Raw genomic sequence first — 15,245 nt, 5'->3', positions numbered from 1 at the left:
TTCTAGCGAGATGTTAATTGTATTCCCAGTCTGCATTGACTCGGGTCATCAAAATGACACGGAGAAATCAATCAGAAGCTATTATGATGTGTTTTCATCGCATATGCCGCGATGGCAACGTTATCTCACACAAAGCGCCCTTTGAGAATATATTCCGTATCTCTGAAATCCAGCTCCAGGTCTGTGTTCTAGTAAATTCTATGACCTTATGAGTAAGACAATTCAGCACATTAGAGAAATTTCAAATCTAAGTGGCTTTCCAGATATGGAAATAATATTACTAGTTAGTCATTCTACTAGGGCGAACAGTACTAGTACCTGGACCTTAAGCTAAATCAAGGATACAGAGTAAATGTTTTTAAAAAATGCCTTTCTAGACACTTCAGGTGGCAAAGCCCACTCGATTTTTTTTTTTTTTCCGTTGGACTTTAAAGGTTGATCAAATGGCAACAAGGCACTAATGCACAATAAAGTGGAAGTGCATCAGTGTTGGCCCACACAGCTGAACAGGCTGCTGCTGCACTTTATTGCTGCTCATTTAAAACACAATCTACTCTTTCATGTGCCTGTCCGTGTCCGTCTGTGGGTGTGCGTTCACGTCACGCACGCACAAATGAACACAAATACACACCGACACACACATGTATAGACAGACAGGCTGTGGAGTGAATGGGAAGAGAGTCTATTGCCCCCAATAAAAGTGGCCGAGATGGAGGAAATTGCGGGGCTGGGAGGTGTTGATGTGTGCGGTTCAAGTTTCAGACTTGGACTCGTCTGAGACACACACACACACACACACACCCACTGACGCAAACACACGTACACAAGCGAAAGGATGAGTGTGTCTTGGAGTACCCTTCACACATGGATGATACACAAATGTAAGTGTCGTAACCTGGCAACAAAGTTGATTTAATAGCACTCACGAGGAGTTGTGTTACAAACAAGCTGCATTCAGAACGTGGTGAGTATTTGCAATGTCAAAACCTTAAAAGTCACCATTAAGATTGTAAATGACATCACGCTCACATCATTTGCCGTACTGTTTGTTTCATGTCTTTATTCAGAATGTTCGAAAAGAGCGAAAGGACATTTTTGCATTTATATTTTATCCCTGAGATGTATCATCCCATCTTGCAAGTAATCGCAACTTAATGTAGGTCTTAATAAAATATTTTTTCCCTACACAAGAAAAGGAAAAAACAAGCATTTAACTTTTTTTGTACATTTTTTTGCTCGTCTTGTTTCAAGTAACATTTTACTGCTACTCCAAGACATGTAAAAGGAAATGTTAAATTGTAAAAAATAATCAAATTTCAACCAATTCTTGTGTTAATCCATCATCTGCTCTACCAAAAAGTTTAAAGATCAAGGAAGTATATGCTAATATATTCGGAGTGAGCTAACTGAGCTAACCATCATCTAAAATACAACACAATACAACTTCATTCATACAAATGTATTTGTTTATTGGATTCAGTGATTCTTTGAAAAATAACTGCTGCAATGGAAGACATTTAGATTATGAATCATCCCCCCCCAGAAATTTGACATCTAATCATCTCCAATTCACACACCCATGAGATATTGAGGTCCGTTGGTATGGAACTGCATTCTGCCCAGCTTCTTCTCCTTCATCCTTCTATTCTGGAACCAGATCTTCACCTGCCTGCACAACAGCAAGACACACTTGGTTGATTTACAGAAAGATCATAAATACAAAAAATAAAAAATATGAAGGCTCCAAAAAGACATCTGATTTAATGTGGATATTGGGTGTTGGCTTCTTTGCTCGCCAAACATATGACAGCGAGTGGTCGGATTTAGAGCCATGATGTCACTTGGCATCATCGTAAACATGAATATTCAATGCAAATAGGAATATGCTATTAACATTAGTATGTTAAGTATTGACGTGCCAACATTTGAACCCTTTATGAAGAATATTACAATTGCGGAATATGAATCTTGTCTGAATATGAATTTCGTCTTGCCACTTGCTGTCGACTGAAAATGACATCACAGTGCCTAAAGTGCTCAGGTTGCGACTGTGACCGCTGCAAATAATAAAAGGTGTGGAATTGTGCTGCATGCTTTGAATGGAGATAAAGTATCGCCATCTGGTGGACACATTTGACAACAAATTTACCTGCTGGAAAGCTGTCCAAATTCTGATTTTAACACAATAGTTTCATAACAGGTAAGAGGGATGGATATGATTTTTATCAATGAGATTTTTTTGCCATTTGGGAATGATTTAAGAGATATTTATACACATTCAACAGAGCCCAAAATTGCTTGGAAATGAAAAACGAACGGATCTTTTGACACACCTAACACTCCTCTTCCTTTCTCAGAAACAGCAATTCAATGTTTCTGGATCAAATTGACCCAGGGCATGTTTAATGATCCAAACGGGATTGGTACAAAACAAAAAACTTTAATAACACATTATCATTACTGCAAGTAGAAGAATGTTCTTACAAAGACTACTTTGATTCTTTTTTTACTTTTGAGTTTAGGCTCAACTTAAGCCAAGACATAACAAAAGTCATTCTTGCCTGTCGAAACCGTGAATCCATTCAAAAAAAAAAATGCGGCGGACTTTGCCAAATAGTTCAAGCCACTGTTGCTATGTAACGGCTCTGCATATCCAAATAAATGTGAAATGTTCTTTCCCCCCTGCAGGAAGGAGCCCGCTTGGAAACTTGAGGTGTCATCGAAGAAGCTTCGACATTGCAAGAAATGAAGCTCGACTGCTTTCCACGTGTGAGTGCATGCGTCACACACACACGTGTTGTTATTTTTATGCATTGCGCAAGGTGATCCACATACGTAGTAGGCCTACCGGTCAGTGAGGTGCAGGAGACGGGAGAGCTGAGCACGTCGCTGTTTATTGACGTAGACATTGAAGAGGAATTCCTTCTCCAGCTCTCTGATCTGCTGCTTGGAGTAAGGACAACGCTTCTTACTCCTCCTTACTGCAGCTGCCATGCAAGAACATATTTGTTACATGTCAGCAAGGAAATTTCAGAAATCTGATTTAGTCATATTTAATAGCAGAAGAAACGTTGCAATGAAAGGGAAGGGCAGATTGAAGGATTTTTTTTTTTTTGCGTTATAAGGGCACCTTACTTTTGTTTTTTTTAAATTGTAATTCAAATGCAGAATTGTCCTGCAATTTACTGATTCAATCATTTAAATTTTACTTAATATTAATTTCTGAAATTAAAGTGTTTAATAAGAAATATAATTCAGACCTTGATATTCGGGCTGAGTTAGTAAAGGAAAATTCTTAAATAAAAAGTCACTTTTGATCTTAAATATTCTCTATATTACACATTTTAAAGTAGTATTTGATCGCTTGTTGGGATTTGTATTCGAATACAACAAAACTGCGCAATATGCGCATAACGTCAAACATATCTCGCTTATGAGTTAAGTCATATATTTTCTAGGCTAATTTGATAAAAAACAAAAGTAGATTTGTAAGGTAAAAATGTATTTTGAGATTTTTTTTCACAAGTGCGTGCCACTCACTCGCGCCTCAACCAACCTCCGCAATAAGGCGCGTCCACTTCGTCCTTCCTCCCGGCTTCGGGTGACTCGCAGACCGGCGCAACCTGGCTACTTTCCCCTCCGTCCCCGCTCGACTTCCCGGGTGACCCCTCCGCCTCCGCCGCTCCTCCCCCGAAATCCAACACCACCGCCGACCGGCTTCCCTCGGTTCCTCCTTGCCGGGTTAGGAAATTCTGTTGCTGGGTCCCCGCGTAGAGAAAATAAGCTTGACTCGGGTCCGCCGCCGCTGTGCACGTCTCCGGCAAGGTGTGGTAAAAATTTGGCGGTGTTGTGGGTTGACGGGCCGCCTGGTACACGGCCCACCTTTCCGCAGGAGGATGCTCATGCGTGCGTGGCTCCGGGAAGCAGAGGCCCCGGTACCCCCGAGCCGCTGCCGCCGCCGTGTTGTGGTCCCACAGACCCGCGGCGACCAAGCCCGAATCAGACGGCGAATTATTATAGCTGGGTAAATACATTTTTATTTCCAAATAAAAAGGTTCATGTCACATAAATGTGTACAATATAAAAGTGCAGCTGCACATGGTAAGCTGCAGGCGATTGGGGAGACGTTTGGAAATATCATAATAAGACTTTGACCTTGAGCCTGCCCACATTTTTTGGTCTGCAGGGTACAATTAAACAAAGGCACCGAGTGTTTTTCCTCTTAGGATCATGACCGGTCTGCGTGGACTGTCTCCATGCATTTGAATTTATTTTGAATTTTTCCTGGATGGTGCAAAAAGAAGGAAAAACATTCCTAGGGATCCTGTTGCCCCATAAAAATCACAGTGGCTCTCACTGAATCTGGACCAATGATATCATCCCACAGAGGAAAACAAACATTCCCCAATGCTTTTTATTTGCTCAAATCACACCTTTATGATGGTCTACTTGATAACTACATCCAGTTAGAATTAATGAGGCTGCTGACATCCGGGTCGACTTTGGGACTTTATTTTGGGTCCTTTGGGTTGTGGGAATGAGCAGCACTTCCTAAATCTTTGATAGACAGCATCGCTGATGTCCAAAGCAGATCTACTTTTGAATGTCAATGAATGAGTCTAACAGGAGCTCGGGCTCTAAAATAAAGCATCCAATCGGAGCTGGGTTGGCAGCCGTCTCGCTCAAGTCCTGTAAATCTGAGAGTCGACGTCCCGGTACTGCTTCTGCTCATGCTTTTTATGGGTGAAAGGGAAGATTTCCTTATCTTGGCTGCAGCCAAACGTCTGCGCGTGTTTGCCTCTGTCTTGATTTATACGTAAATTACATAGAAAAAGATGTTATGATTTCAAAATTCTGCTTTTGCAAATGATAATTAAGCTCAAAATAAGCTAACCACAATTAATGTGGCTACGAAAAAACAATAAAGCAGTCAGTCCTGTGAAAGAGACAGAACTTCTCCCACATCGAGTAGAAAAGGCGTCCATGGCAATATTTGGAACTTTCTGGCATCCGTTAAGAAGCTCAGCTGAGAATCTACAATCTTCTGTTAATTACTTTTAGTATAATATTGTGAGCATTAAAGACAGAATGAATGTATGTGTACCTTTAAAAAAGTAGACCTGGCCTTTTGAATAACGTGGGAGTCAGCAAATGAGAATCTAGTGCTGGCTAGTTGTTAACTAGCTAAACTGTTAACCGGTGCTGCTGAGTGATGGCGTCAGTTGAGGCCATTGGCAGGTCGTCGAAGAATGCTACGCTATTAGCTAACGGTGTCTACTGAACCAAAGTGGTGCATTGTTTTTTTTTCTTTGTTTTTTTTAAACAAAGCCAGTTGTACTGTACAGTAAAAAGACTCAATCCCATAAAATACAATATAATCATAGTTTACCGTGAGCAGCTAGCCCTTAGCATCTTGTTAGCATCCACCACTGCTAGTAGCAATACAAGCCATTCCTTTTGGTTACCCCATGGGGTGGTTGACTAATTTGGCAATAGCACCTAAGAGAGCACATTAGCACTTCCTAACATACAATCAAGTATCACAAAGGATAAAAACGATGAAGCCCAAGGGCACTATTTTCATTGTGCTCCTTTGTACACAAAAATACTAAAAGCGCAACAACAAAAAGTCAACTGCAGGTAAAAGCTAGGTTATCTTAACTGTTAAAAGTGATTACATTCACACTAGTCCAGCATTTTCCTCATCTGGCTAGTTAGCATGAGGCTAACAACACCTAGCGGCATGTGGTATCTCGTTAAAACTGCTACCACTGGTGCTGCCTTACATAGAAGGGTCAGTCCTTTAATAAAGCAGCTGAGCCGCAAATACAGCAATAAATCCCGGTCTTAGTTGACCTGGTCACTTCATAGCAGGAAAAGTACGTCTTTGTTTTTTCTCCATGATTTATAGCGCGTATTAGTTGCATGAATCTGAGTCGGATTTTGCAGGTTGCACGGCATCCTGGTTGGAAAGCAAGACTCCCTGATGGAGAATCTCTCTTTCTCCATGTTTGGAACAGCTTTTTGTGGCGTCCTCACAGTGTAATGGCGGCTCAAGATGCTACATGTAGTAGCATTTGGTAGCGGAGATGATGGCTTGATTTTTAAAACAATTTTATTGCTTTATTTTAACTCCAATTTTTGAAATCTTTTTAATTGGTCCGGGTTGTTAACAAGACCCTTTCTCTCCAATGTGTCAAATTTACAAGACATTTTTATTTTCACTTTACAGGGACTACAAGTTAAGTCTGACTGTTTTATTGTTTTTACACTTTACTATTAAACAGCGGTTGGGTTCTTTTTACTCTTGTGAGACGCATGAAGCGTACTTGCGACCACTCTCTTACAAATTCGAGAGATTTTTTTGTTTTCATTTTGTGTTCTGAATGTTAAATTGTTATTTAATAGCATGGTAATAAAAAAAAAACTAATCTTCCCTTATTCCTTATGAGGTAAATTAGTTTATAGACCTACAAGAATTCCAATTATTTTAATCTCTTCTCAAATGTAACTTTTCATTGACAAAAATCAATTATGGCACAATAATAATCTTTTGTTAAACAAACTCACATTTCTGTTTATTTTTCACATTTATGACTTCCTTCCGCAAGGTCAAGCCTGGCGTATCAATCAAATGACGTCATACTTGTGTTCAGAGAGAGGGACTCGTTGTGTCACAAGTGTGTGACATCATGGCCAGGGTCAACTAGTTTTAACAACTTCACCTGTTTTGGATGTCATTACGCATGCAACAGTACTAAAACGGCCCATTACCTGGGCATGTAACACTGTTGTTAAAGTTTAACAACCCTCTGGCGTACACACACGTACGCGCGTAAACTCGCACGCGCGCTTATGAAGGCTTCGCTAAACTGTTTGCTTTGGGCTGCGCATACATTGTAAAAGTGTAACTGCAGACTTTCTATTCTTCGGTGAAGCCAAAATATTAGCAACGATTGACGCGGTGCAGTTATACAGTTATATATATATATTTTTTATATTTTTACGTATTGGAAGCTATAGGTGTGCTAAATGGAATGTCCCAAGCCTGGGAAAAGCGCACGTATACAAGTGCAGACAATTCAGTCTCTATTTTTTTTTCTTTCTTATATAAGAAAGAAATAATTTTAATAGTTTGCGTGCATTCTTGCGAGCTTCCCCGCAGCGAAACTGGGCCCAAATCGATGCAAAAGCTTATCTGGGCGCCAACTGTTAAAACGCTCATATCGTCCTCGTTGACCCGCACGGCAAATAAAAAAAATCAACTTTTGGGAGGACTTGGTATGAAGACGTTGCAAAGCAGGGCAGAACTGACTTAAAATTCTGTTTAATTAAAACTACTAAAAGGAAACAAAGCAATAAGAGATGATAAATAAAAATAATAATAAAAAAACCTGATGCGGTCAAACAATAATGACCAAAACGAAGCGAAAAATATCAGCAGGATTTAACAATAATCTCATATAATGTACCCGTCTTCTATCAAAAATATCCCATTATAGGCATACCGCAAGTTGTTAGTATATCGCGGATTATATTTCCTAATTATTCAGTATTACGCAGCTTTTTTTGTTATAAATGTTGCAAATTTATTTGATTGATACAAATAAACAAACCTTACCCAAGGTAATTATAATAGAAAATAAAAAACAAAATAATGCCGTTGTACAAAAGACGGTAATTAAAATAAGATCTTATCGTCATTGTTGATGCCTAATTGTCTTTCTATCGCTACGAAGCGCGCGGAGATTAACTTGAACATTAAAATAGCTTTTTACATTTGTCTTTGTCGTCATCATAATCACAGCAATATTATTGATGATGTGATATTTCTTTCTCATAGAAGGCATCGTTGCAACATCGGAACAGGCCATCATTTTGGAAAATATTGGGAGACCGCTGCAAAATGAATATTTTGTTCTAGTATTTGAATGAAACGGAGATTTTGTTATTTTTTTTAACTGCAAACACACACACACACGCACGCACACACACTTTTTCATATATGCATACAGTGTTTCAATTATTTTTTTCCACTCACCTTGCACGTTGAAGTCCTATCAACAACAACCTGCCTTTTTACTCGCGTGTGTATTTTTGTGTGTTTGTGTGTATGGGCATCTGTCCCCCGCACGGACCCGCGGCTATTGTCGTCTTCTGTTTTATATTTTGACACTCTCAGACCGCCAAGTCCAATAAACGACGCCCCCCCCCAGCCCGTCGTCCTCTGCACTAAAGTGACTTTGAACCAAAGTGCCACAAACCGTGTAGTAGACACTTTACAACGGCTGCATGTATGCAAGCAAATGGTGGACTGTAAAACGGCTTGTCAATAGACCCCCACACACGCGCGCGCACACATACACACGCACGCGCGCCAATTCTGTCTTATAGTCAATGCATACAATTGTGTGGAATTCTGTGATTATTTTTAGACGCCGACTAAAATACTAAATAATATTTTACAGGAGCGTTATGGAAACTGGCAACATATTTTTGTAATAATTACATTTTTAAAAAGAGAAACAACCTAATTATGCATTTCAACGTGAAAATACATTATATGTAACGGTATTTTATTTTTGTGGGGTCGAGAAAAAGGCTAATGATACTTGGAAGCACATATGTACATTTACAAAAAGGGTTTATTTTAGAATAATAAAATATTAAAACAAATTAAATTTAAAAAATCAGATTGTATGAAAGTTTTTTGTGATTTATTTGATTTTGTATATTTCTATTGTTAAATTATAACACACAAGAAATAAATTAATCAGACTGATTTTTTTTAAGAACAATGCAATTGAAAAGTGCTTACGTTAAATCACATTGCGTTGTTGCTTTCAGGTCCGGATTGATCTGTAAATACCATATTCGAGCATATTTCTGCATGTTGTTCATGCAAATGAGCCTTGTTCATGCAAATGAGGTTGAAAGTGGCCGTGCATGTTGCCTAGTCTAAAATATGTCTTCACGGTGGGCTGCTCTTAATTCAGCGACTACAAGGGCTATAAAAGGGGGCTGCACAGGCGTGCACCTTAATGTCTTTGCTGAAATAATGAGGATCCGCGCGCATATTTTAACATGCGTAATAGTTAGGTGGAAATATATGCTGATTTGCATCATAACCGAACGGCCTTGGTTGAGGTCTGTTGCTTTATTACAGCTCAGTCAACCGGGCTAATGAGTATGTGGGGCTGAGGTTGGGTGTTTGGTAAAAAAAAAAGTTTGGGTTATGTTAGCTGAATATGATGCAAGACAAATGCGTGTGTTTGAGGATTTTCAATTTTATGGCGTCCATAACTCTTCATCGTGCACAGGAAGTACGCGCACCGCCTTTTTTAAAGCTCAAGGCCACACGCATCATGATGCATGCACGCATTGATTCATAATTATATTCCATGCTATATGCACGCCATACAGTGCATGTGTGGGCCATAGTGCGTGCGCGTAGCATCAATTAGTGTCTTTTGCGGACGATTTACTGGCAAGCTGGTGTCACTTGAACACAAAAAACAACTGGGAGGACGTGCCGTTATGATTTTATGGGAGAAGGTGGTTCTGCTATGAATTTTAATATCCAAAGACAATGAAACGTGTATTATGACGCCTCCATTAGTGTGTGAAATACGTGTATGGACATACAATCTACGAAATGCAGTCGGTTAAAAATATGACGAATCTTGAAGGCAACGTATGCCTAACGTGGACCGGCCCTTGTGCTCGTAGGTCCAATGAAACAGTCAAATAGCACCAGCTAGCGGTGAGAATTGGTATCGTTAGAAATAAATTAAGTACGTGCGACACTTCTCCACTTGAATTGTTTGATTCTGAACACATATGCGCAAGGTAATAAATAAATAAATAAATAAATAAATAAATAAATAAATAAATAAATAAATAAATAAATAAATGAATAAATGAATAAATGAATGAATGAATGAATAAAAAATAAAATAAATAAATAAATAAATAAATAAATAAATAAATAAATAAATAAATAAATATTTGATGAAAACGACGACAGCTCGGAGTTAAAAAGAACATTATGGGAGGAAAATCTACAACGCAAATGATCCTGAATAGTGACAAAAAACATCACTACTCCGTGTTCATCGCTCAAGTCGTTCTGTTATGGAAACCAACCTAACCTCTGTCATTTTTGTAATTAGATTTTATCATTACAATTCAATAGATATGCAAATAATGTTGACCACAATGATGGTTACTGAGCGTTGAAAACGCGTTTGGAAAGAAAAACTACAATGCAAATGAGTTTGTAGTCTTTTTCACGCCTCTTCCGCTGTCGTCATCACCCCGCGCCACCAAACCTCCTTTCTGTCAGTTCGCTCTGTTGTCCAAAAAGGTAAAAGTCTGTTTACATTTTAACTCCGTCTTTGATCAAATGATAGTTAAAGCCCCCAAAACCACCGAATAGACGTTAATTACCCGCAAAATGTATTTTAAATCCCGTCATTGTTGCGTATGAATCACAATTGTTATGGAGAAGCTAATTAGCTAAACGAGCAAACAGTTTTGATCAAAAGTGTCCTGTAGCGTAGTTCGCGCCTTTTTGTTTTCTCCGTTGTTTCCATATAAATATAAAACATCATCCTGGCGTTTAACCAGTCGCTAACTCATCAGCATTTACGTCAATGCTGAGTTAGGATGGTGGGTACTTGTTTAACTAGCCTGCAGGCTTTTCGCATACAATGAGTTCTGAGTGCCTTTTCTTCTCTTTACATTGATCACTGATCAAGATGCATGTAGTTTAATATAATTATTACAAAACAGGGTGTTGAATACACGTGCATAGTTTTGTAATATTATAGCATTGCAACATTTACCATCCTTAAACCTTTGACAATAGAGCCCATTGTGCTCAACTCTTTCTAAAATGACGCTGGAGGCAATTGGTGGTGGTTAAATACATAAGCAGTACGTATTGCCTCGTTTAAGGAGGATTACACGCTTTAACACTGCTTCTTCTGTTTCACAGTGAGCTAAAAGACGTGCCATGGGGGCGGTGATCTCACGATGGAAGGTGTGTTTTAGCTAAATAGCAACTACATACCGAAAAGACCATTTTACAGATGTGTTTCGATATTATTCCTTGCAGACCAAACCCACCACAGTGGAGCAGTTGGAGAACTTGGACAAGGTGTGCTTTTCATCTCACATCCTCTCCATGAACACCCGAAACGTGTCACGACAAACAATATAATAACCCACGTAGATCTTTTAAAATAATTTATTCCCCGCCCCCTTGTAGGAGATACAGGAGCTGGAGGAGTTTCGAGCCAAAAACCAGCGACTCCAAAAGGTTCACTATACGCAGACTAAAGTTTCGATGTAGTCGTTGTTTCTTTGAGCTCATTGGTGTGTTTGCGCGTGCAGTTGTGGGTGGGCCGCCTGCTCCTCTACTCGTCAGTCTTCTACCTGCTGACCTGCCTGGTGGTCTACTGCCTCTACCTGCCCGAGCAGTGGCTTCACAGATTAGCAATGGGGCTGCCTTTCTTTGCGTACCCGGTGCTGTGAGTAAACTTAACCGACCTGAACTGTCGCCCGTTCTGTGCTTTGTTATGAACGTCCGTCTCTCCATCAGGGTGTGGTTCATCCGGAAGTTGCTGATTTTTCTTTTCTCTAAACGCACTGAGAGGAATAGTAAGTATACAAATAAAAAGTGCATTTTACATTATAATTGTCTTTTCTGAGATACTTTGGCCTCTTATTGTTTTTCAGGTGACATCCTGGAAGAATTAAAGGTTACCAAAAAAAAGATAGTAAGTTCCTATCAGCAGTTAGAATTTCTTCATTTGTCTTAATTGTGTCCCTGTTTAAAATTTTAACTTTGTGTTTGCAGTTAGAAGAAGTGATGGAAAAAGAGACATACAAAAATGCCAAAGTCATTCTCGAACGCTTTGATCCAGATGCCAAGAAGAAAGCTGTGGGTCATCCTTTTATTTATTTTTTCATTACATTTGAATGTGCTCTTATTTGTCCGCTGATTTTTACTATTTAGGAGCTGGAATCAACTCCGGTGCGACCTCAGATGACCCCCAGGCCTGGTCAAGGTACCTACCCAACGTGTATTGCACAAATATCAAGCTTACCATTTACCATCGTTAGTTTTTTCATCAACTCATATTATTGTCAGACATTCGCCAACGTGGCGTGGCGACAAGACCTCCGGGCACACCCGCCGCCATGGTGATGACTCCCCCGCCAGGTGTTCGACCCACGCCGGGCCCCGGGGTCACACCTTTGGGTGAGTGAACATCAAGCAGCTATTCACTTACCGGGAGTCCGAAGACACTTAGACACGTGTGGTAGTGTCTTCCTTCGTCTTGCTTTCTCTACAGAACATGTCCCTCTCTCAGCTCCAGGCGGACCGCCCGAGAGAGTCGCCCTGTCTGCTGCTGTCTACCAGGGGGGAGTAGCCCGGACTCCCACCTCCCCGATACCAGGTGTAGGTAAGCTAAAATGACTGTCAAAGCCAAGAATGGAGCGCTATGTGCCGAGTGTGATGATACTGATGTCCAGGCATGCATCCTCCCGGTCCTCCACTGGCGCGACCCATTCTGCCCAGAGAGAGGGGCGCTTTGGACCGAGTGGTTGAGTACCTGGTAGGAGATGGGCCGCAGAACAGGTATAAAAAAAATAATAAAAAATCCTCCACAGATATTCACCAGCAATCTGCTAATTGTCCGCAGGGTGGTGCTGTTTAGTCGTTGAATTAAATCCTCTGCTCTGCTTCCTCAGATATGCCTTAATCTGTCAGCAGTGCTTCTCCCACAATGGCATGGCCCTGAAAGAAGAGTTTCAATACATTGGTATGAACAGCAAAATAAACATTTAAAGTGTAACATTTAATTGGAAATAATGAAAAAAAAAAAAACATGAAATTTTGACACTACATCAGTCACATTTTATGGTCCAAAAAGGCTTAAGTTTGTTTGAGTTCACCTGATGTTGATTTTTGTGAGTTAGCTGTTTTTGTCGTGGGTTTTGCCAGCTTTCCGCTGCGCCTATTGCTACTTCCTGAACCCCGCCCGAAAGACGCGGCCGCAAGCTCCCAGGCTGCCGGAGTTCAGCTTTGAGAGGAAGCTGCGCACCGAAGTGCCATCTCCGGTACGGACACCACGCTCAGGCACTGACACGGAGGACAGTGCGCCCCCTTCTGGAGGTAAATACAATCTCAGTTGTGTATCCTTGACCTATTAGCATAAATGCCTTAGCAATTTTTACTTACCATGACAATATCAACACGAAATACCAACGTAGTTGCCGAAAAACGTTTTTTCTGTTGTCGCACTCTTCAGCCTCATTGTCTTCTCCTCCCTCCAACTTCTAACCTCCATTTGCTTCTCGTCGTGCGTGCTTTAATAACAAGAGCGTCTGACCGACATTGCCAAGCACTGCGTTTTAACGCTGTGATCTTGCCTCTAGCCAAGGCGCTGGCGCCGTGGAGTTTGGTCCATAGTTTCCCCGTCCAGCAGAACCCTCAGAATCAAGCTCGCCAGAGTCCAGGTCCATCCTCCCCATTCCCCACGTGGTCCTCCTCCTTTCCTCCCTCCCTCCCCTCCTTCCTGTTCCTCTTATCTGCCATCACTTCAGTTGATTTGATCTGTGAGGGAACAACCAGATGGTGGCAATAATATCACGGCTCACTGCGTGCTTCAATTATGTTGAGTCATAAAAGACATTTTAATTACATAATTGGATCAGTTCACATGACAAATTTGTGTATTTTGCGCACAAATTGCGCCTGATGGTTTGGCACCCATTCAGATCATTTTCAGGAGGGGACCTTTTCCGATCAAGGGATTTTTTTCTTGGTGTTTATGCTACAAGCCACTTGGTTAGGCACACCATCTTATTTCAATGGCATGATGGAAGTGTGGAAATGATATTTTCAGAATCTTGGATGGAGTTTTTGTGTTGGATCTCATCAGAAAAAAAACTCTCCAGTTATTGAACTCGTTAAGTCAAAAGTTAGTTCAAAAAGTTGTGTTGGAAAAATATTTCATGCCTCCTCCTGCAATTGGAATTTTCTGAAAGGTTGTCAACTCTATAATTACACATCAATGTTTTTTTTATGATTCACTTTGATTGAAATACTGTATTCACAGCCCCAAATTGTCACCATAAAATCAACTTTTTTTTAATTGAAATACCCGAGGCCGACTATTTATACAAATATTGTATTCCTAATGTGTGTAATTGCCTTAAATCCAACGCTTCACTTTCAAGCAGTCTAACAGCAAATCATTTGTTTTAATATTTTCAATAATAATTTTTTTCCCAATTTGGCATGCTCCTCTATCATCACCTCACGCTGCCCGTCTGCTCGCTGACCTCCGTGGCGTTTCTCCTCAGACGAACGAGAGACGGGCGAAGGAGGCCAAGATACCGCCGAAATGGCGGAGGCCGAGAGCCGTGTCGAGGAGAGTGACAAAGAGGAGTGTGAAGAGCAGGTTCAGGAAGAGGAAGAGGAAAAGGAGGACACGGAAGAGAAATACCAAGACGTCCCCGCTCATCTGTCGTAGCTGCGCAGGAAAAAGCAGTTTGAAGGTATTCGCCACCACAAACAAAAGCTAATCGTCACATTATTTATCTGCCCGTATTTATTTATTCAGTCTTTGCGTGTGAGCTGCTATTTAAAGGCAAATCGCATGGTTGAGAATGTTAAGACCAGGATTCTGAAACATGCCTATGTTAGTAACCGGAAATCCGGCCCATGAGTTTTGCAATATTTGATTTTTGTGATTATATTCAATGCATTAATTTAGCAGTTCCAAAACGTAAGATTTATTCCTTTATTTCCTAAAATAGTCGGCACTGCTGTTTATTTTAATAGAAAATGAGCAGGATAATAAGAAGACTCATCAGAGGTGACTTCAAACTGCCACTTGTCAATTTTTTAGAAGTGTTTGCCAAATGTCTTCTCGACTGCATTTGCACTGACTTTCCGCGTATTTACTCGGCCTTATGGACCATGGCAGATGATGAGGTACTGTTAGTTTTAGGTTTTCTCTCTCTGGCTTCCATGTAGCTGTGTATAGAACGGATTTGTATTCCCTTGTTTACACCCGCTAGCGTGCAACTTTTCATTACCATTGTAAGTAAATATAGATAATTGCAAAAATATTTCTTCCTGTGATTTTTATCTTTAATTGGAGGACTGAAATGAACATTTTCAGTACACTTGGATGTACTGTGGCACAGTAGTTGGGAATCACTGC

At 40.4% G+C, this 15,245-nt stretch overlaps 2 protein-coding genes across 9 annotated transcripts in view; one reads left to right on the top strand and one right to left on the bottom strand.

Moving 5' to 3' along the window:
- Window positions 1-1,100: 1,100 nt before the first annotated feature.
- Window positions 1,101-4,122, bottom strand: LOC125978527 (homeobox protein Hox-A11-like). The gene is made up of 3 exons (XM_049735943.2): window positions 3,557-4,122; window positions 2,849-2,987; window positions 1,101-1,669 (listed from the first exon to the last, which is right to left on the bottom strand). Exons 1-3 carry the CDS (start codon window positions 4,032-4,034, stop codon window positions 1,570-1,572), a joined length of 717 nt encoding a protein of 238 aa, XP_049591900.1. The 5' UTR covers window positions 4,035-4,122; the 3' UTR covers window positions 1,101-1,569.
- A 6,153-nt stretch (window positions 4,123-10,275) lies between these two features.
- The window catches only part of lnpk (lunapark, ER junction formation factor), a 42,615-nt gene continuing 37,645 nt past the window's right edge, over window positions 10,276-15,245 (top strand). For 4 of the 8 annotated variants that reach the window (XR_007485069.2, XR_007485067.2, XM_049735928.2 and 1 more), the window contains exons 1-16: window positions 10,276-10,366; window positions 11,000-11,044; window positions 11,120-11,161; window positions 11,273-11,323; window positions 11,398-11,534; window positions 11,606-11,664; window positions 11,743-11,783; window positions 11,864-11,947; window positions 12,023-12,074; window positions 12,158-12,268; window positions 12,363-12,473; window positions 12,544-12,649; window positions 12,763-12,833; window positions 13,016-13,186; window positions 13,450-13,530; window positions 14,380-14,574. Coding sequence is in view for 6 of the 8 variants with exons in the window: in XM_049735928.2 (XP_049591885.1) it covers window positions 11,018-11,044; window positions 11,120-11,161; window positions 11,273-11,323; window positions 11,398-11,534; window positions 11,606-11,664; window positions 11,743-11,783; window positions 11,864-11,947; window positions 12,023-12,074; window positions 12,158-12,268; window positions 12,363-12,473; window positions 12,544-12,649; window positions 12,763-12,833; window positions 13,016-13,186; window positions 13,450-13,530; window positions 14,380-14,549 (1,314 nt within the window). In the remaining 2 variants the exon portion in view is untranslated. Of the gene's footprint in view, window positions 10,367-10,650; window positions 10,672-10,999; window positions 11,045-11,119; window positions 11,162-11,272; window positions 11,324-11,397; window positions 11,535-11,605; window positions 11,665-11,742; window positions 11,784-11,863; window positions 11,948-12,022; window positions 12,075-12,157; window positions 12,269-12,362; window positions 12,474-12,543; window positions 12,650-12,762; window positions 12,834-13,015; window positions 13,187-13,449; window positions 13,531-14,379; window positions 15,151-15,245 lie in introns of those variants that run through there. The other 4 variants (XM_049735931.2, XM_049735925.1, XM_049735930.1 and 1 more) reach the window with 4 other exon arrangements.

The sequence above is a fragment of the Syngnathus scovelli genome, chromosome 12 (genome assembly GCF_024217435.2).
Source record: "Syngnathus scovelli strain Florida chromosome 12, RoL_Ssco_1.2, whole genome shotgun sequence".
In the NCBI taxonomy this organism is placed as follows: Eukaryota; Metazoa; Chordata; class Actinopteri; order Syngnathiformes; family Syngnathidae; genus Syngnathus; species Syngnathus scovelli.
The sequence above is the reverse complement of the archived record's forward strand: the minus strand, read 5'-3'. Positions and strand labels throughout refer to the sequence as shown.

Bases quoted from the DNA above. Each gene is read 5' to 3' on its own strand.
- LOC125978527 (XM_049735943.2), bottom strand. From the start codon at position 4,034: ATGTATTTACCCAGCTATAATAATTCGCCGTCTGATTCGGGCTTGGTC. The intron at 2,988-3,556 runs GTTGGTTGAGGC...CTTGCATGGCAG, and splicing joins GGACGCGCCTTATTGCGGAG to CTGCAGTAAGGAGGAGTAAG. The intron at 1,670-2,848 runs GTAGGCCTACTA...GCTGTTGTGCAG, and splicing joins CTCCTGCACCTCACTGACCG to GCAGGTGAAGATCTGGTTCC.